We start from the raw sequence: 17,500 nt of genomic DNA, 5'->3' as shown, positions 1-17,500 counted from the left end.
TCAGATTTAAATTTATACTAAAAAATAAATAAAAATTTTTACATGCAAATAAATCATTTAGGAATTATACTATTATAATCACAAAACTAGAGTTAAGAATGTAAAATATACATGTTAATAAAATTTTAACAACAGATAGTATAATTTGCATCACATGAAAGGTTTATATATTGTTAATTAATAAACAATCAATACAACTCTAAAATAATTTTCAATTTATAACCTTCAAATAATATTGATCAATCAATTTTTTTCCAAGTGTATTTTTTTGAGCATTTGGTATACTAGTAAAATTCAGTAGCTTTTATAATTTCCAATAAAGACTTCAATTGTATTTTGTGCAAAAATATATAAAGATAATTTCACTTTTATATGGAAAATTATATAAAATTGTTTCCTATTAGAGATGGTTGCAATTGGAACTAATAACAGGATGATTTTTTTTAACCAATATAAAAGTAAATGAACACATTTGATTCAATTTTCAAATAAATTTCAACAAAAAATGCATATTCAGCAATAAAATATTTTATTGATACAAAGCTTGTATATTTCCCATAATACAAGAAAATCTTGCTAAGTACACCAAATTTAGTTTGTAATTCTTCATGTTACAAAATGGAATAGTTTATAAGAAAACTTAATGGAATACTAAATATAATTAAGACATGATAAACTGCCTTAAAAAGTACAGCAGAAATTCATATGTTCACTATTTAATAAACAGGTTTGAAGATTTAGAACACAATACGATTCCTACTGTGCAAAAGGCAGGTTTTCTTTATCTGTACCAAAAGTATACAAAACATATCACATAGTTTTTCTTTTTTATATATTCAAGTACATGGTACTACAAAATGGGCAAATTAAATATCTAACCAGCAGTGACACTGAAAAATAATTTCTAAATTACAGACAAATTTACTCTTAGTTTTATATACCAAATAATATAAATAGTTATTTGTAACACAATAACAAGAAAATGCATTATATATAAAAAACATGTTGGTTTTAAAAAAATACACAAAATTAGCTAAATCTTTTATTTTGTCAAAAAAAAAATGAAAATGCCAAAATTTCCATTACTAAAAAGGATTATATTTAAAAATTATCAAAAATTCAATTATATAATTATTTGTTGAATATCCAAAAAAAAATATTAGCAGCTTTCAAATATGCCATTAATTTTTAAACAACTGCATTTATGTTATTTCAATTCATTTGACAATTAGTCTCACTATAATGATGTCACTGATAGAAAAAAATTGTATAAAAAATGTCAAAATAAATCTTAGTGCAATTAAACAACTGTTGATCAAGATGAATATGCCCATGTGTAGTACCAAATTCTTGATTTTGTATTGCAAAGTTAGCCAAAAACAGCTATTAAATAAAATGGCTCTTGTACAAATTTTATTTAGTCTAACCTAAATGGACAGCTACTATCAAGCAATAACGAGAGAAGCTGCAGCATAGCTCACTGAAGAATCGTAATTGTTTAGGCACTTGCTCGATTGCGCATATTTGAGGAATTTCAAGGAAGGTTTGATTCCATTTCCTTGTTGTTGCAGCGATGCTACAGCCTGAAATTAATTACAAATTAGTATTATGCATAGTTAATCTATTAGTGTCTCATATTTGATGAATAACAAATCTTTCATAAAATCATCTAAAATAAATGAGATGATAATTTAACTTATTGTCACTAAAATTAAAATATCCGTGTTTAGCATACAAAATAAAGATTTATTTAATGCTACAGTGCTATTTTTCCCCAAAAAATAATTATTTTTAAGTGAAAAGATTTTCTCTTATTTACAGCTGACAAATTTGGGCTTAAGGGGGAAGAGGACATAGACTGGGAAAATGAATTCAGGTAAGATATAGTATATTGGTAGTATTAGCATTAAGGTATTCATCCATTAAAATATTAAAATTCAATAGGCATCCAATTCTGAGAAAATAGCCTCCAAGATATCACCTATAACTTTTATACTAATAAGCTGTCACGATAATCAAACATTTGCCAGGTTGGTAGTATCATAAAACTCTTGACCAGGAGAACTAATTTCATCCTTTCTGTCCTTTTTTTTAAACATTTTTCTTCAAAATTATTTCAAATTGCCAATCTTCAAATATTTGAATTAATAGTTTATCAATTTTTGATGCAAAAAAATTAATTTGCATTCATTTGGTAATTTGATTATAATTACAATTTATTTTTAAACAGAAAAATATTTATAACTTTAATTATATTGCAAACAATTTTTATCCACTGATTTTCGAAATCTAATTATATTTATTAATTCTGAATTGAACACAAGAATCAAAATGATAATAATAATTAAATTTACAAATTTAGTATTTATCATCGTTGAAGGATATATTTAATATTGTTTAGTAAATTAAAGAATTAAATTTTAATCATCAGAAGAATAAATTATTTTTGCATTAAAAACACCAACATATCATTTAAAATAGTAAATTATTAATTAAATTTATTAATTTTTAATAATTATTAAATTACAAAAAAAATTTAATCACTTAACTAATTCTTTATATTCTAGTTTATGTGCAAAAATTATCTATTTTTTTAAATGTACTTTTATTGATGCAACAAAAAAATTTTAATTATTATTTTAATAAAATAATTATTATTTTTTAATTATTTATTTAAAATTTATTATGTTCCAAAACAAATGGAAAACAACTAGGTTGAATTAATTATGTGCATTTTTTGTTAAGAATAAACAAAAAAAAAATTGAAATAATTTTGAATTCTAATAATTATAAATTTTATATTTATCTGTAAAAGAAAAATATTAAAGAAATGATTGAAAAGAAATAAAGTATGAAAAATACTCAAATATTTTAGTTCAAATAAGAAACAAAGTTCTAAAAAAAAATTTTAATATTGGTAAAATACTAGGAAATACTTTAATTTCTAATTAAAGTATTTCCTGCCAACTACTTATTACTAAAGCATTTGGCAGAGAAAAAAAATAGCCTCACACATATGTGGATAAAAGACTGGATACTGAGTTGAAAGAGGCTCAGCATAAAACAACTTATCCTCATAACAAAACATCATAAAGTTACTAACATAGCCATGAAATATGGAATAAATAAAGAAAAATTATGAACAATAAATCACAAGTTACCTCAGAATAACTCGACAAATGCTTAATTGTAAACCAGGACTGAAACCTAATCTCCCAATTAGCAATAGTGCACACTAATAACCAAGCTGGTAGAACTCTGTATAGCTCTGATAACTTACTGGCACTTTAGATAGGCAAAAAGTTTGGAACTTATCTCAGAATTAACTAACTAATATGCATTAATATTTTAACGAATGTAAACATTAACATGAAAAAAATATGTATTATCAAAATGCCAAACTTCATCCTAAACTTAATTTCTTAACCTGCATCTTTCTCCTGTTAGTAGAATATAATTAAAAAAGAAGATATTATGGGAAAATAAAATTGTTTTATGCAACTCAATTTCTACTTTTCTTAATAACAAATAATCATTTTTTTAAAAAATAGTATCAAGCATATTTTTAATGGACTTTTATCACAATTTAAACTTGAAAAATTGTTCTTAAACATAATACTAAAGTTCGACACAAGAAGAAACTAAATGAAGATACTCTTGTATCCATTAATAAAAATATTTAAAGATCTCAAAAAAAAAAAAAAAAAATCCACTAGAGCAAAAATTTTTTCTTCACCCCAGAGAGTATTTTGGGTACTAAGATACAAATTTTTATTATTATTATTCTGCAGTTTCTTGATATTAAGCATGCTTTATACTTATAATATTACTTTTGTGTTTTATTTAACTAATTTGCACAGTCATCTTTAATTTATGGACATTAGTTAAATGATCATTTTAAAGATTTAACTTAATTAATAATTAGCATTTACATAAAATTAATAATTAAGCATTTACATAATAAATTAGCATTTACATAAAATTAACCAAACTTTAATTATACCTCTAAAATTTTAAAAATATTTTATCTAAGGATGCTTAAGAAAATATTAATGAATACATATTATTTGTTTTTGAATTAAAGATGAAAAGGGAATAATTCTGCCTCTTATAAGATTTACTATATATATATATATATATATATACATATATATACATATATATATATATATATATATATATATATATATATATATATATATATATATATATATATATATATATAATGAAGCATGAAAAAATAAAACAAAATGAAATTAAAGTTTCAAACTGGATAGTGCTTCATGGAAAAATAATATATAAGGGAGCTGTGTTTTTTAAAATCTTCATCTACTTTCTTGACTCTTAATTAAAAACTTTTAAATACATTTGGAAGTCATTATTTGAGTAACCACTACATATATAATTTGAACTCAATAAAAGAGGCTTACATTTAAGAGCACGCCAATTGGATGACGACCACATATTGTATTACCATACTTTTTTAAGTATGAAGTAAAGCCAGTAGGAGACATTTCTTCAATGATATTCATTCCCTATGGAGAATAAAATATCAAATTTAATTTTTTTTTTTTAAATTTGCATTCACAGAAATGAAAGATATTTTGTTATTTTTAGAATTTTTTTAACTAAATATTTTTTCTATGCCATTTACTATTATAACAATAAAAATGATTTCCATTATTGTTTCACAAAAATATCTTTTACAACATAAGAAATGCTTGCAGCAAATACTATTATATTATTTTTACAGCATAAAATACTAAATATAATATTAAATTTTGGATGATTTAATACTAAATACATTCTTTGAACTATTTGATTAAACAGAAAACTACAATAGTTGCCAATAGAAGTCAAAGCACCTCTGATCTATTAAAAATAAATTAAAAGAACAATAACAAATTAAATATCTTAATTTATTAAGGACAACAATAAATTAAAGACAATAATAAACATAAAAAAAATGCATGACCAACATGCGACTGTCGAATGTGAACTTCTTGTTTTGAATTTTAAATTAATCACATCTCAAAATACATAAGTTCACTCTAAAATGCATTCCATTGTTTTGTATTAACCAAAATTAAAAAGACATGTTTTTTCAGATGTCATGTATTTCCATTGATAGTTTCATTTATTTATGTATGAAGAGCATTGTTGTTAGTTAAGAGAAAATGAATGTATAATAGGATGAAAGAACAATGATTTGCTGCATGAAACAATCATTGCAATAAATCATTTAAATACCTTAATAACCTAATTTAAATGATTAAGGTATCATTTGCATAAAAAATAATAAATGAGAAAACTATCATACACATTTACTATTTTTTCATTACTAAACAGGTTAATATCAAGCATTCTAAAACTATGAGTAAATTTAACAAGCCTTACCATTTCATCCAATTTTTGAACAGACTGATAAATTTGACCCCATGATTTGTCATAGTATTGATAACGAAACTGAGCACCTGGAAAAACAAAGTTTACAAATGAATATTGAATCTTACCATTTCATCCAATTTCTCGATTGACTGATAAATTTGTCCCCATGATTTGTCATAGTACTGATAATGAAACCGAGCACCTAAAAAAACAGAGGGGTGGAATTTGAAGTTTTAAGAAATGTAAAAAAACCAAAATCATAAAAGCAAACTCTAAAAACCAAAAAAATTAAAGGACAAACAATAGTGTTTAAGCCAGAGGTCAGTAAATTTTTTTTTGTAAAGAAACATCTTTAGAATTATATTTATTAAATAATATTTAATGGAGCCTTAAGTTAGCAACATAAAATATACACTTTTGAAAAATGAGTTTACAAAAAGATTTTGCCTTGCTTAAAGATATTATAATATCTGGCAATTCATTTATTTATTTTCAATATTATAATAGTAAAAATTATTATTATTATTCAAATATAAAATAAATTATTTTAAATATCCTTATATATAAATTTATGTTTGTTCGATCAAATATTACACTAGATTTCAAATATTTCATGACATATTAAATTTGTAGAATAAAATTAAAATATATATTTTTCAGAAAATAAGAACAAAAAATAAAGTAGATTTCTGGACAATTCAGATGAATATTTAGGGAAAGCATGCAAGATAACAAAGATGACAGACACGTACCTTATACAATTTTTTAAAGAAAATACATTTTTATGGCAAAACCATGATTATTCATACATTTTGACCATTTGAAAGCATTTGCTCATAGTTTATAAATGTTTTAATAATACATTTTACATTGAGTAGTATAATTTAAAACTTTATTATAGAAATCCTGGGATACAAAATATAGTACATATACAACTATATCTTGATTTGAATTATGAATGAGAGGCAGAGGATGGTTATATCAGATGTCTTTTGCTACACCTAGCAAGTAGACTATTCTGAATTACTGAATATCTTCAGAGTGGTTAATATTAATGAATGTAATATTTTATTTTCAAATGAAACTGTAAACTCACACGGTTCAGCCAATTTCTGACTTTATTTTTAGTAATTATATTCTAAAATACCTGTACCTAAAAATATGTTAATCTGAAATCAAATTTAGTTTAATTATCTTGTGATAAGTGCCATCATAGCAAGTATTCAAATATAGTAAGTCTTATTGAGACGTGAGCTGTGAATGTTAAATGAGAAAAGAACTTTCTTGCATGCATAGTTTTAATGAAAAAACGTGCAAGAACCTTATGCTACATCACTTTATTTGGTTCATTCACCACTGAATGTGAATGAGCATGCTTAACATTAAAAAATAATATTAGGAATCAATTAATTGTGATCAACAAAAGAAAGAATTTAGAGCTAAAAAAAAAGAAATACAAGATATACAAACATTTTTCATGAAATATTGTTAGAAATCCTCTATTCTACTAACATTTTAATTTTTTATTTTGATATACATATATCATTTACTAATATAAAAAGAGCCATATTCAGCTCCAAAGTTGTTCTTTAGCAGCCCTTGATCTAAATTATTAAAATAATATGATAAAAAAATGGAAGCATAATCTGAAAATATACTGATGGCAACTGCTAAAATGTCAATCATTGGAAAAGCTGAAAATGCCTAGATTATTATTATTATTTGCGCACGCATACACACACACACACACACACAATTCATCACTTAAAAGAATGCAAAATATGGGGACAGTGTAATGCTCATAATCGACTCTAAATTATAAATTTTTTTTAAATAATAAAACAAAGTACATAAAATATTTAAATTGCAAGTCATTATTCTTTATTAAAAACAAATTTTTTTCAACAGAATGGCAAGAAAAATAACATTTTAGAGCAAAATATTCTAATATTGAGAGAGATAAGAGACATAGCAGGAAAAAAAATTAAAATATAAATAATTGCTGGATTTTATAAAAATTTTGTTATGAAATTATTATAAAAGTGCAGAGCATAAATAAAATCGATAGTTCTTCAAAAATATTTCAATGTAAATAAACAGTGCAATGAAGTATAAATAATAATCAACAATCAAAACAATTAAAGGCATTAAAAAATATTTTTAAATAAGTGCTTAAAATCTATTTCAGAGTAAATTTAATTTGAAAATTTTGTGATGTAAAAAAGTAAAAAAAAGGAATGGCCAAAGATTAAATTTATTAAGTTCTGAAACTTTGATACTTTTAGGGAAAATAGACATTTATGATTTGTTTTAGAATATAGAAATATATATATCCATATTAAAAAAAAAAATTATTATTATTGTTATACTAGGGCATAAAATTAAGAGACTCCTAGTAATTTCAAACAGTAGTATAGTAGTTGTTATTACAATAACTTTTCACGACATTCTTAAATAGAAAGAGAAAAACTTATCAATTATTTGTAATCTGGAATAAAAACTGGATAAAAACAGAAAAGGAAACTCTATGAATGTCTAATCTTTTCTAAAATAATTACAGTTAAAAAAATACTTCCATATTTAAGTTTTCTTAATAAAAAAAATGATTAAGCTTTAAATAGCAAGAATATAAAACATTTTTTTTACATATATTATACAGTAAAATCTCTACTAATAATAAATGTGTGTGTGTGTGTGTGAGCGCACATGTGAACACATTGACACTCTACAGGATTAAACCTAGAGCTACCAAATTTGTTGCTGATATACTTTGAATGTAAATGTGCATCTTTTTTAAATTAATTAAAATTTCACTTAATTTAGCAAAATTTTGGCATTTCTCGCAATAATTTTCAAAAATATTACAAAACAAAAATGTGCTTTGTTTATTTTCTTAAAATTATTTATTCAATAATACTTATACTATTTACATAAATACTACATTTTTTAATTCATGCATATTTTGCAACAATTTCATTGTTGAAGTGAAAATTAAATCATGTTCATTGCTACTACAAATATTTCATTCTGTCCTCTTTTTACTATCGTTAATGATCAAGATACAGATTTGTTTTACCATGTTGAAAACATTTCAGCATAAGACACATTTAATAAATTGTTTTGAAATTTTGTTTCAATAAGAATTAAAAGTTTCATTTCATAACCAAACAATGGTGAAAAATCTTTAAATATTGCTCTTTTCCCCTTGAATAAGCTAATATTTGTCAAAAATTTAGTTGTAGAAGTCACTAAGTATACAAAAAGCAACTGTTATTCTCGACAAACCCACTGGTTGCCAAAGATGACTAGTCACAAACTTAAATAATAATATCTTTAAAAAACAAAAAAATCAAACTATAAGACTCTTGTAACATTTCTTTAAAAGGACCCCAAAATGATTTTTCTATGTAAAATCAAGCATGAGAAATATCAAGGCCCAAAATTTAAAAGCAAAAAATTTATAATGTATAACAGTGAATTAAAAAAGGTTTGCCAAAATTTGATTAAATAAAATATCATTTCTAAAATAATATATTAAAATAGTTTTTTAAAGTATAATATTCGGTTATACTTACCCCAATGACAAAAATCAGATGATATGACAAACAAATTGCTAGGATCAGCTAGATAACGGCTGAAAATTTTGCCATAGACACTTTCCCTTTCAGTTGTTAGGGAACCAACCATAACAGGCACAATGGTGAAAGACTGACTTGAAAAGAAACACATGAAGATAAGACATCATTTAAAGAACATGTATAATGATCAGACATGGCAATTCAAATGTTAAACAAACCAACTATAAAATACTTTTTGAGATATAGCCACTTAAAAAAATCATTGTAGAAAAATTCTAATATTGCATTTTTTAACAATTAATTATTGTACTAAATAAAAGTAGCTTATAAGATACGATATTGCAATTCATTTAATTTTTACAGTTATAAATTTGTAGAAAAAAAAATCCCGATGTTGCATTTTTCTTTTCTCTCTTTTTTTTCCCATTAATTTTACAAGTAGCCTATTAAACAACATACTATGGGCCATTTTTTTTTCTTCCTCTTTACAGTAAAATATATACAATACAAATGCTTCAATAGTTAACCAGAAATTAATAAAATGTTGATCTACTTCAATTACATAACTATTCCATTTAACACATTTTCTTAAGAGTATAAAAAGTCTATGTGATTGCTTAGGTTTTATTATTATTATTAAATACTAATCATAACTAAGCAATTGAAGAAATATCATTCACAATTTACCTAAAAATGAAATCTTAAAACATTTATCATTTTCAAACTATATTAAATGTCAAATTTGCATTTAAAGATGAGAAAAATATTTTAATATCATGAATGTTGAAAACTATTACTTTTCCATCACTTTAGCAATAAATGGAAGATGCATCTCAATGCTATGCTCATCTTCATCAGTTAGGAGGCTCATTTCTTCAAAATGACCAGTGGTGTATAATTCTTCATAAACTATAATTCAAAGATTATTTCACAATGAAGACATAAAATAAACAATCAGAAATGATAAACATTTCCAAACAAATACATTAAAAAAACAAACTTGTTAACTGCAATTTATCACATATGTTTACAAAATAATTAACAAGCTACAACAATTAAAAAGGGAAAAAATTACTTTTTACAAAATACCAAGGATTATGTTTAGACATAAAGAATAAAGTTTAATAAATTTAAATACTTCAATGAATAAAACATAATATATATTTACCACTATAAAACTGTTAAAAAAATCATATGAATTCCTTATTTTTATTCATAGCATTCAGTGCTGGTGATTTGATTAATGCACAGAAGAAATAATAAATACAAAAAGAGAAGGTAGAAAAAATTCATTAAAAAAATTCAATAGCTAGCAAAAACAAAGCCTATAAATACCAAGATAATCTCCAAATACAACATTTAAATAAAATAAATAAGAATGTTTCAAAAATTTTAAAGCATTTAACCTGTGTTAGATTTGGATACCTAAAGTTAGAAAAATATTTATATTTTACATTTGCCAATGTCTGTGTTTGAATGAAAGGGATACAAAATGAGTATGCATGCTTTATATAACAAATTTTAAGTTTTAAAGTATATTTTCATTATAAAGAATTGAATATGAACCAAACAGTAAAAATTTTCCTCAAAATAATCAAGCAAACATAATTTACTGGTATATAAAAATATTGAATCGTAACAAATGAAAACCCAAATTATTTGTATTCATTAGACAAAACATTAAATTCTTTTCTAAAAGCAGAAAAAAAGTTTATTAATTTTAATTAAAAGTCTAAGAAATAGTTATTAAATTTCAAAAAGCAACAGAATTACGGTTGATTTTCAATGTTAGTGAAAATTAAGACAAAAAATAACAGTAAGTTAATAAAAAAATTACAACACAGAGTTTTAGCTGATACAATCCAATCTTACTTGGAGGCATCAATAAATCAAAAATTCATTTTGGTTGCCAAACAATCTTTGAAAAGTTCTGAATAGATTATAATTTACTAATTCTCCGATTATAACTATTTACACATTTATAAAACAAATCAAAACACCAATCTAAAGCATATGCAGCATACATTTAAGATTTTGCCCTCAAAAAATTACTTGATCATTAAAATCTTCATGAAACAGATAAAAGAATAATTCTAAAAACATACTGATAAATTAAAAAGCTGCACATCTCAAGAATATGCATAAAGATTTTTTTGGTAAAATTCTTGTCAAGAAAATTAGAGATATGTCATAAGTAATTCTAATATTTTTTTTCCCAGACTTTTGTTGATCAAAAGATGAAAGTCAAATTTTCTCATTCAAAATAGAAGAATAATTAATGGATGCTATTATAAAAGAATTGAGAACAAAGATTGAATAAAACAAATTACTATTAGTAGAATAATCAATTGTTATGTTTGCAAATAAAAGAGCAGATATGTACTTAAAGTACTATTAAAGTACTTTTCTGCTAGTTACAGTCATATTTCAAGAAAAACTATAATAAAATGACAACAAAATGTTAAATTTTCTATTATAATTTTATTTTTTAAATGTGGACTTTTTCTTAAGGCAAAATATTGTCACTATATATTATTATATTGTATAATATATTATTAAGGCAAATAATTGCAAAATACTGCCGCACTCTTTTCAGAAAAAAAAAAAAATTCATCATAAAAAAGATAATCATCAATATTAAAAGACTTTTCTGACAAAAAAAAAAAGATTAAAATAGATAAAAACATTTTTCTTTTATTACTGAAAAAGGAAGTTACTATTCGGCCTATTATTAAAGTTATTAATGAGACCCTTAATTTTTTATATATTTATTTTTAATGATTCTCCACATAGAATGTAGTCAAATAATTGTTTATCATGTTTTATTTTAGCCTTAACAATTTCAAAGTCTTTACTGTACAGCAATACATACAAATTGAGAGCTTGTACATATTGCATAGGTAATGATATAATTTTTTAAACATATATCACTTATGTTCACATAAACTAAAAGCAATTTCATTTATAAAACAGATATTCAGAAAATATTAAATAATACAAATCTGATAGTATACCAAAATAAAAGCTGCCTCAGTATCAAAAAATAAAACACAGCGATAAATCAAAGCTTTAGAAATGAGCAGCTCATCAGTTTAAAATCAAATTGCACAATTTTAATGCAAAAAAAAAAAAAAAAACTCTTTCTTATAAACTTTTCTACCAAACTTTCATCGCAAAAATTATTTAATCAGATTATTTTTTTATTTTCAAAATAGTCCTTAAAAAAATAGAATATTACTTTGTTCATCAATGGATAAATCTCCAAATGGTGTGCGATAAGTTCGAACTGGAGACAAGGCACAGCCACTTAAGCGAACATGGTGAGAAGGTCCCAAGATGAAAACACGTTTCCTAAAAATGAAACAGCTTTAAATAAAAATATCAATAAAAATTATTCATAAAACAAGACAAATTTAATTTTTAGATAAGCAAGTCATAATTAATTGATATAGTAAGAGATCATTTACACATCCATATGAATTAATGATTTAAAATAGAAGACATTTTTAAAAATAAGATAATTATCTAAAATTCGATTATGCTGCATTTTGATACAATTTTTTTCATAAGATAATTTTATTTTAATATATTCAATTTCTACCCCTAAAAAATTTTAACCAGAAATTATCATTATTTACTTTTTTATTTTTATAAATTATTTTGTCACAAATTTTTATGATATATAATTATTTTCATGTACTTACCATCAAATGTTAATAAACTTAATTTATGTTGATACATCATACAATATAAAATTGGAAAAATTATATTTTTTAAGAATAGAGAAATTAACTTTGTAGATAATCAAACAATTTGAGATTTGGCTACTTCAAACTTTCTTTATCACATTTCTTCAACATAAAACATTGCTCATTTTCTATACTATTCTTATATAAGAAAACAGTTTCTATACTCTAGTTCATTTGAAAAATCAATATTATAAAAAGGGCAAGTTTGAGAAATGAAAAAAAAGTTAATATTTCACAGATTTTGTTTGAAAATAAGAAATTTTAATTCTTTTATATTTTAATACAACACTCAAGTTTAAGGCATTTATCTAAAACTGTTCATTAGTTCTGGATTTCTAAAATATCTTAAACAATTGCTTCTATTATATAGCAATTATTTACCACCAATATTTACCATCATATGCTTTAAAATGTGGATGTATTTTTTAATAGCCCTATCAAATATAGATGTTAGAATGATCTCAAATTCTTTCTTTTTACATTCTTCTATGTTTGGATTCAGTACTTCATCAATTTTTATCCTCATAAGTTACAAAAAAAAAAAAATGAAAATTTACCTTTTTTGAAATACTTTTTAACTGAAAATGATAAGTAATATTCTTCTTCTCCCAACCTATCTTTCAGATGATAAAGTAAAAAATTACTCTACCAGTTGCTTAAGCCTGAAACTCAAATTTAATAATTTCTATCTCTATCTCGCAATCTACATTAAATCTTTTACATTCCCCTTTCTCTCTTATATCAAATTGCCATAATGGAAATAACAAAAGAAAAAGAATTTAACAGTAACAAATATCAATTCATAAAATATATACATTAAAAATTTTCAGTTAAAGAACTTTAGCATTTCTTTGGAAATTTTAAAGCCTTTTAGTCATATGTAAATTCCAATATTTAAAGTTCAACCACAAGAAAATCTATTATAAGTCCTGGATAAACTCTATTAATAAGCATTAAAGTAAAACACTAGATGAATTTATCGTTCCTGAATTTTCAATTAAACACTTTCTTTTAACAAACAATTTAGTAAAAAACAAAATTGCCAGCTCCCATTTTAAAATCTGTATGAGATCTATTGCATGGCATACATTGTAACTTTCAGTGGCAATCAAAAAGTTAAGACCTTGCAGTTGATACTCTTCCTTTCCTAACTTCTATGTCAAATGAAATTAAGAATATCTGACGTAATAGATTTAATGTGTGCCGTATCCATTTATGTAGATGATATTCAGAAGAATCTGGTTTTGATTTTTTTTTAAAAACTTTTCTGGTTACAAAACCAAGGTCCTACCAACAATTTAACAAATGTCTCATGTAATAAATCACTTTAATTTGTTTTCTCTTCTATATTCAAATTTTATTTTTTCTACCTTTTAATTTCAGAATGGTATATTTATTGCATTAGAGATAAATACTCTCTTAAAAACAATGAAAGGATTCCAACAATTGCTAAGAATACAGCAACAAACTAACAAAATTGCATGAAATATTCTGTCCAAAATAATTAATTAATGCTGTTATATGGAAGCTATTTGTAATGTTGTTAGCTATTTGTAACAAAGAAGCTTTTAATATAATATACATACTGTAAAAGTTCATCATCATCCAATGTTTGAAAGCACACACCACACATATCCATCTTTGTTCTGAAGAAAGCAATCCACATGGCACCTTCTATACATTACCAATCAATTACACATGCATAAATAAAGACAACATAAGTTAATTTTGGCAAAGTCCAACTAACCAACCTCAGCAAGACATGGGATTTTTAAAACAAATAGAAGAATAAGCTAAAATTCCTTTTCCCTCCAACCTCCCCCTCTTTTTTTTTTATTCATTCAGGTTATAATATAATTCAATACATAAGCCATTTTTAATAACAATATCAACAATTCTTTTTCATTTGTTTGGAAACTTCCTACTAAGATTCAGTAAGTCCCTCTCTACAGGTTCTTAACATCAGTAACAACAACAAAAAAGGCATTGTGGGACTTATTGATAAATACACTCTTTGTGAAAATAACATAGGTACTTTAATTGAAATGTATTCTATAGATCATTGATAAATAGAAAACATTTGGAACAATGGTAAATAGTTGCATACTGTAAAAGAGAACATATAGAATATGCACAGCAATCATTATTATTTCTTAGTTTAAACTCAGGCAATGGATAGATTTTAAGTACCATCATTTACAAGAAGCTACAAACACATGTTTAGAAAGCATACTTACACAATCGTAGGATCAACTTGTTTATATGCATAAGCAGCACAAGCACCACAATATTGATAACCTGCATGCCTATATGAAGAATTAAAATTAATATAAATATGTGAAAATCCTATAATTAAAAATAAGACTACAGTAAAACATTAGTACTCACGGGGCTATAATAGCTCGAGCTGGGCAATGATTGGGCTCTCCTGCAACATTCAGCCAATTTTCAAGTTGGTTACTTAAGTCTTTAGCTGAAAAGTTTTTAAATCATCAAATCTTAAATAAATATTTGAAAATCAACATGTAGGTTAAAATGTTTAATAATAAATACAGCAAAGAATAAAGCTCTCAATTTAATAGGGCTTGAATTAACAAATATTTAATTTAATGGGGGGGGGGGGAATTAATCCAGATTCTTAAGCTTTAACCCTGATAAAAGAATTTTTTCCTACTCCCACCCACGTCTCCTAATCCTTAGATATGATAACAAAATTACCATTTGATGGTTATATGACTTTACAGATGCCATTTTTCCTATAATATGTCCATTACATTAAAGATTTATTATACTCTTTACTGTGAATAAAAAAGCAATTACTCTACAATTGAAATTTGCACTAAAAACTTGACTATTTCAATAAAAAATGTCTGGAATATATTATGAAATTATGTAAATAGAACTGAACAGAACAGTAGCTAGTTTAACTAATATTTCAAATATAAAATAATCATTTTTATTTATTCCACTTTATTGAAGATTTAAAAAATAATTTTGAAAATTTTACTAACTACAAATGTGATTGAAAAATAAGAAAACTTTATGCCTTCTGAAATCCTGACAATATTACACCACTGATTTTTTTTTTAATAAATATTTCTCAGAAAAATTCATAGAATTTCAGAAGTTTCACTAAAACAAACTTAATAATTTTGATAAATTTGAAAGCAATTTTTAGAGAAGTAATAAATTCTCCGAAATCAGTAGGCAGCACAGATAAAAGAAATTATTTTCTTCTCTGATATTTAATATAAGACAATCGTTTCAAAATTTATTATAATTTTTTTAAAAAAAATTCATTCTTTTTGCATAGAAAACACTCAATAGAAAATTAAACAAATCAAACTTCATACGACTTAGTGGTGAAATTTCTATATATATAGAAATTCCATATATTTCTATATGTATTGAATTCAAAATTTGATTCGAAATTCTAGTTTTTTTCCAATTTATAAAATAACTAAATAAAAATAAAAAAAACAATATTAATATAGTAAAATATTATGTGGTATATATGAATGAACTCTCATTTTGTGGATCTTATATCCTTTCTTCAACAAATTTCCTTTTATATTCTTCTGAATTGATGAAATTTGTCTTTAATAAAAAACCAAATTGTTGCATATTACCCAGTTTCAGTTAGGATCAATTATAAATTGATAATCATATGTTTTTAAACAACAAGATAAAAGATGAAACAGAAAAATGAGAAATAATATAATTGGAAGATGTTTAAAAATTATTATTATTAAATTAAAATTACATTAAAAATCGGTAAACATTTCAAGATAAGACTTAAATAAAACAGGGCGAATTCAGCTGAAGCTAATTATATTTCAATTTGATATGAAATATAGTTAAAAAAATTTTAATTTATACAAAATTTATCTGAAGTATATTTTTTAAAAAAACAAGATATTTAATATTTAAGAATCAGATTCACAAATTTTTCATAGTATATTCTATGAAAATAAATATAATTAGAATAAAATGATTTAGACTACAAAATAAATAAAATCTGCCATAATGCAAGGTAGCGGGATCGAAAAATTATTTGTAAACAAATAACAAATCGAATTTCTTCAATCATAAAAATACATTTATTCATAGATTTCTGTATAGCACACATATGACAACTCGTTTTATATTATGGTATGACGATTATTCAATGATTTTGTATAAAACAATCAAATTAATTTCAAAAGTATAAAATTGTGAAGCTTTCTTACCAGAACTAACATACCAACTACCAGCGTGAGTTGCTCTTCTGACAGACGTTTGTGAAGACATAGTAAACCCACAACTTTTTAACAAAAAACTAGGAATACGCAGTAAAAAATTCGTTTTATTTTTTAAAGGAATTAATAGTTGAACGGCCTTTAATCTTCACCCAAAACGATTCATTCCCGAAACAAGAACAAAGGAAACTTTTCGATTTACAACCAGCAAAACAACTTCAAGAAAACGTCGAGTGGAGTTGTATCAACCAGAAACATTTATTAGAATGCATTTTAGATCCAGATTTAGAAATGTCAGATGGCATTAGTGCACAGTGGATTTGTTAAATAGATAAATTTTAATTGCGTGAAATACGAGTTCTATTTTTCATTAAAATGGATTTTAGAGATGATTTTTTTAATAAACTTTTTTTATATATCATTCAAAAATGATAACTCTTTATATCCAAAATCCTATCTATTAATAATACCATAGATTAATATCCATTTCTTTATATTAACAGGAGTCAATAGGCTGAAATTATGTGATTTATTCCATCGAAGAACC

General features: G+C 24.0%; 1 protein-coding gene across 2 annotated transcripts; it reads right to left on the bottom strand.

The window, feature by feature from the left end:
* Positions 1 to 508: 508 nt before the first annotated feature.
* Positions 509 to 17,204, bottom strand: LOC129971590 (protein MEMO1-like). Of its 2 annotated transcripts, none has more exons than XM_056085501.1 (9): positions 16,945 to 17,204; positions 15,104 to 15,188; positions 14,953 to 15,021; positions 12,205 to 12,317; positions 9,764 to 9,875; positions 8,964 to 9,100; positions 5,398 to 5,474; positions 4,431 to 4,535; positions 509 to 1,583 (listed from the first exon to the last, which is right to left on the bottom strand). In XM_056085501.1, exons 1-9 carry the CDS (start codon positions 17,003 to 17,005, stop codon positions 1,446 to 1,448), a joined length of 897 nt encoding a protein of 298 aa, XP_055941476.1. In that variant the 5' UTR covers positions 17,006 to 17,204; the 3' UTR covers positions 509 to 1,445. The 2 variants fall into 2 exon arrangements, with proteins under 2 accessions (XP_055941476.1, XP_055941475.1); XM_056085500.1 differs by lacking the exon at positions 5,398 to 5,474 and adding an exon at positions 5,514 to 5,590 and having other exon boundaries at positions 16,945 to 17,201.
* Positions 17,205 to 17,500: the final 296 nt, after the last annotated feature.

This window comes from Argiope bruennichi, chromosome 6 (assembly GCF_947563725.1).
Source record: "Argiope bruennichi chromosome 6, qqArgBrue1.1, whole genome shotgun sequence".
In the NCBI taxonomy this organism is placed as follows: domain Eukaryota; kingdom Metazoa; phylum Arthropoda; class Arachnida; order Araneae; family Araneidae; genus Argiope; species Argiope bruennichi.
The sequence above is the reverse complement of the archived record's forward strand: the minus strand, read 5'-3'. Positions and strand labels throughout refer to the sequence as shown.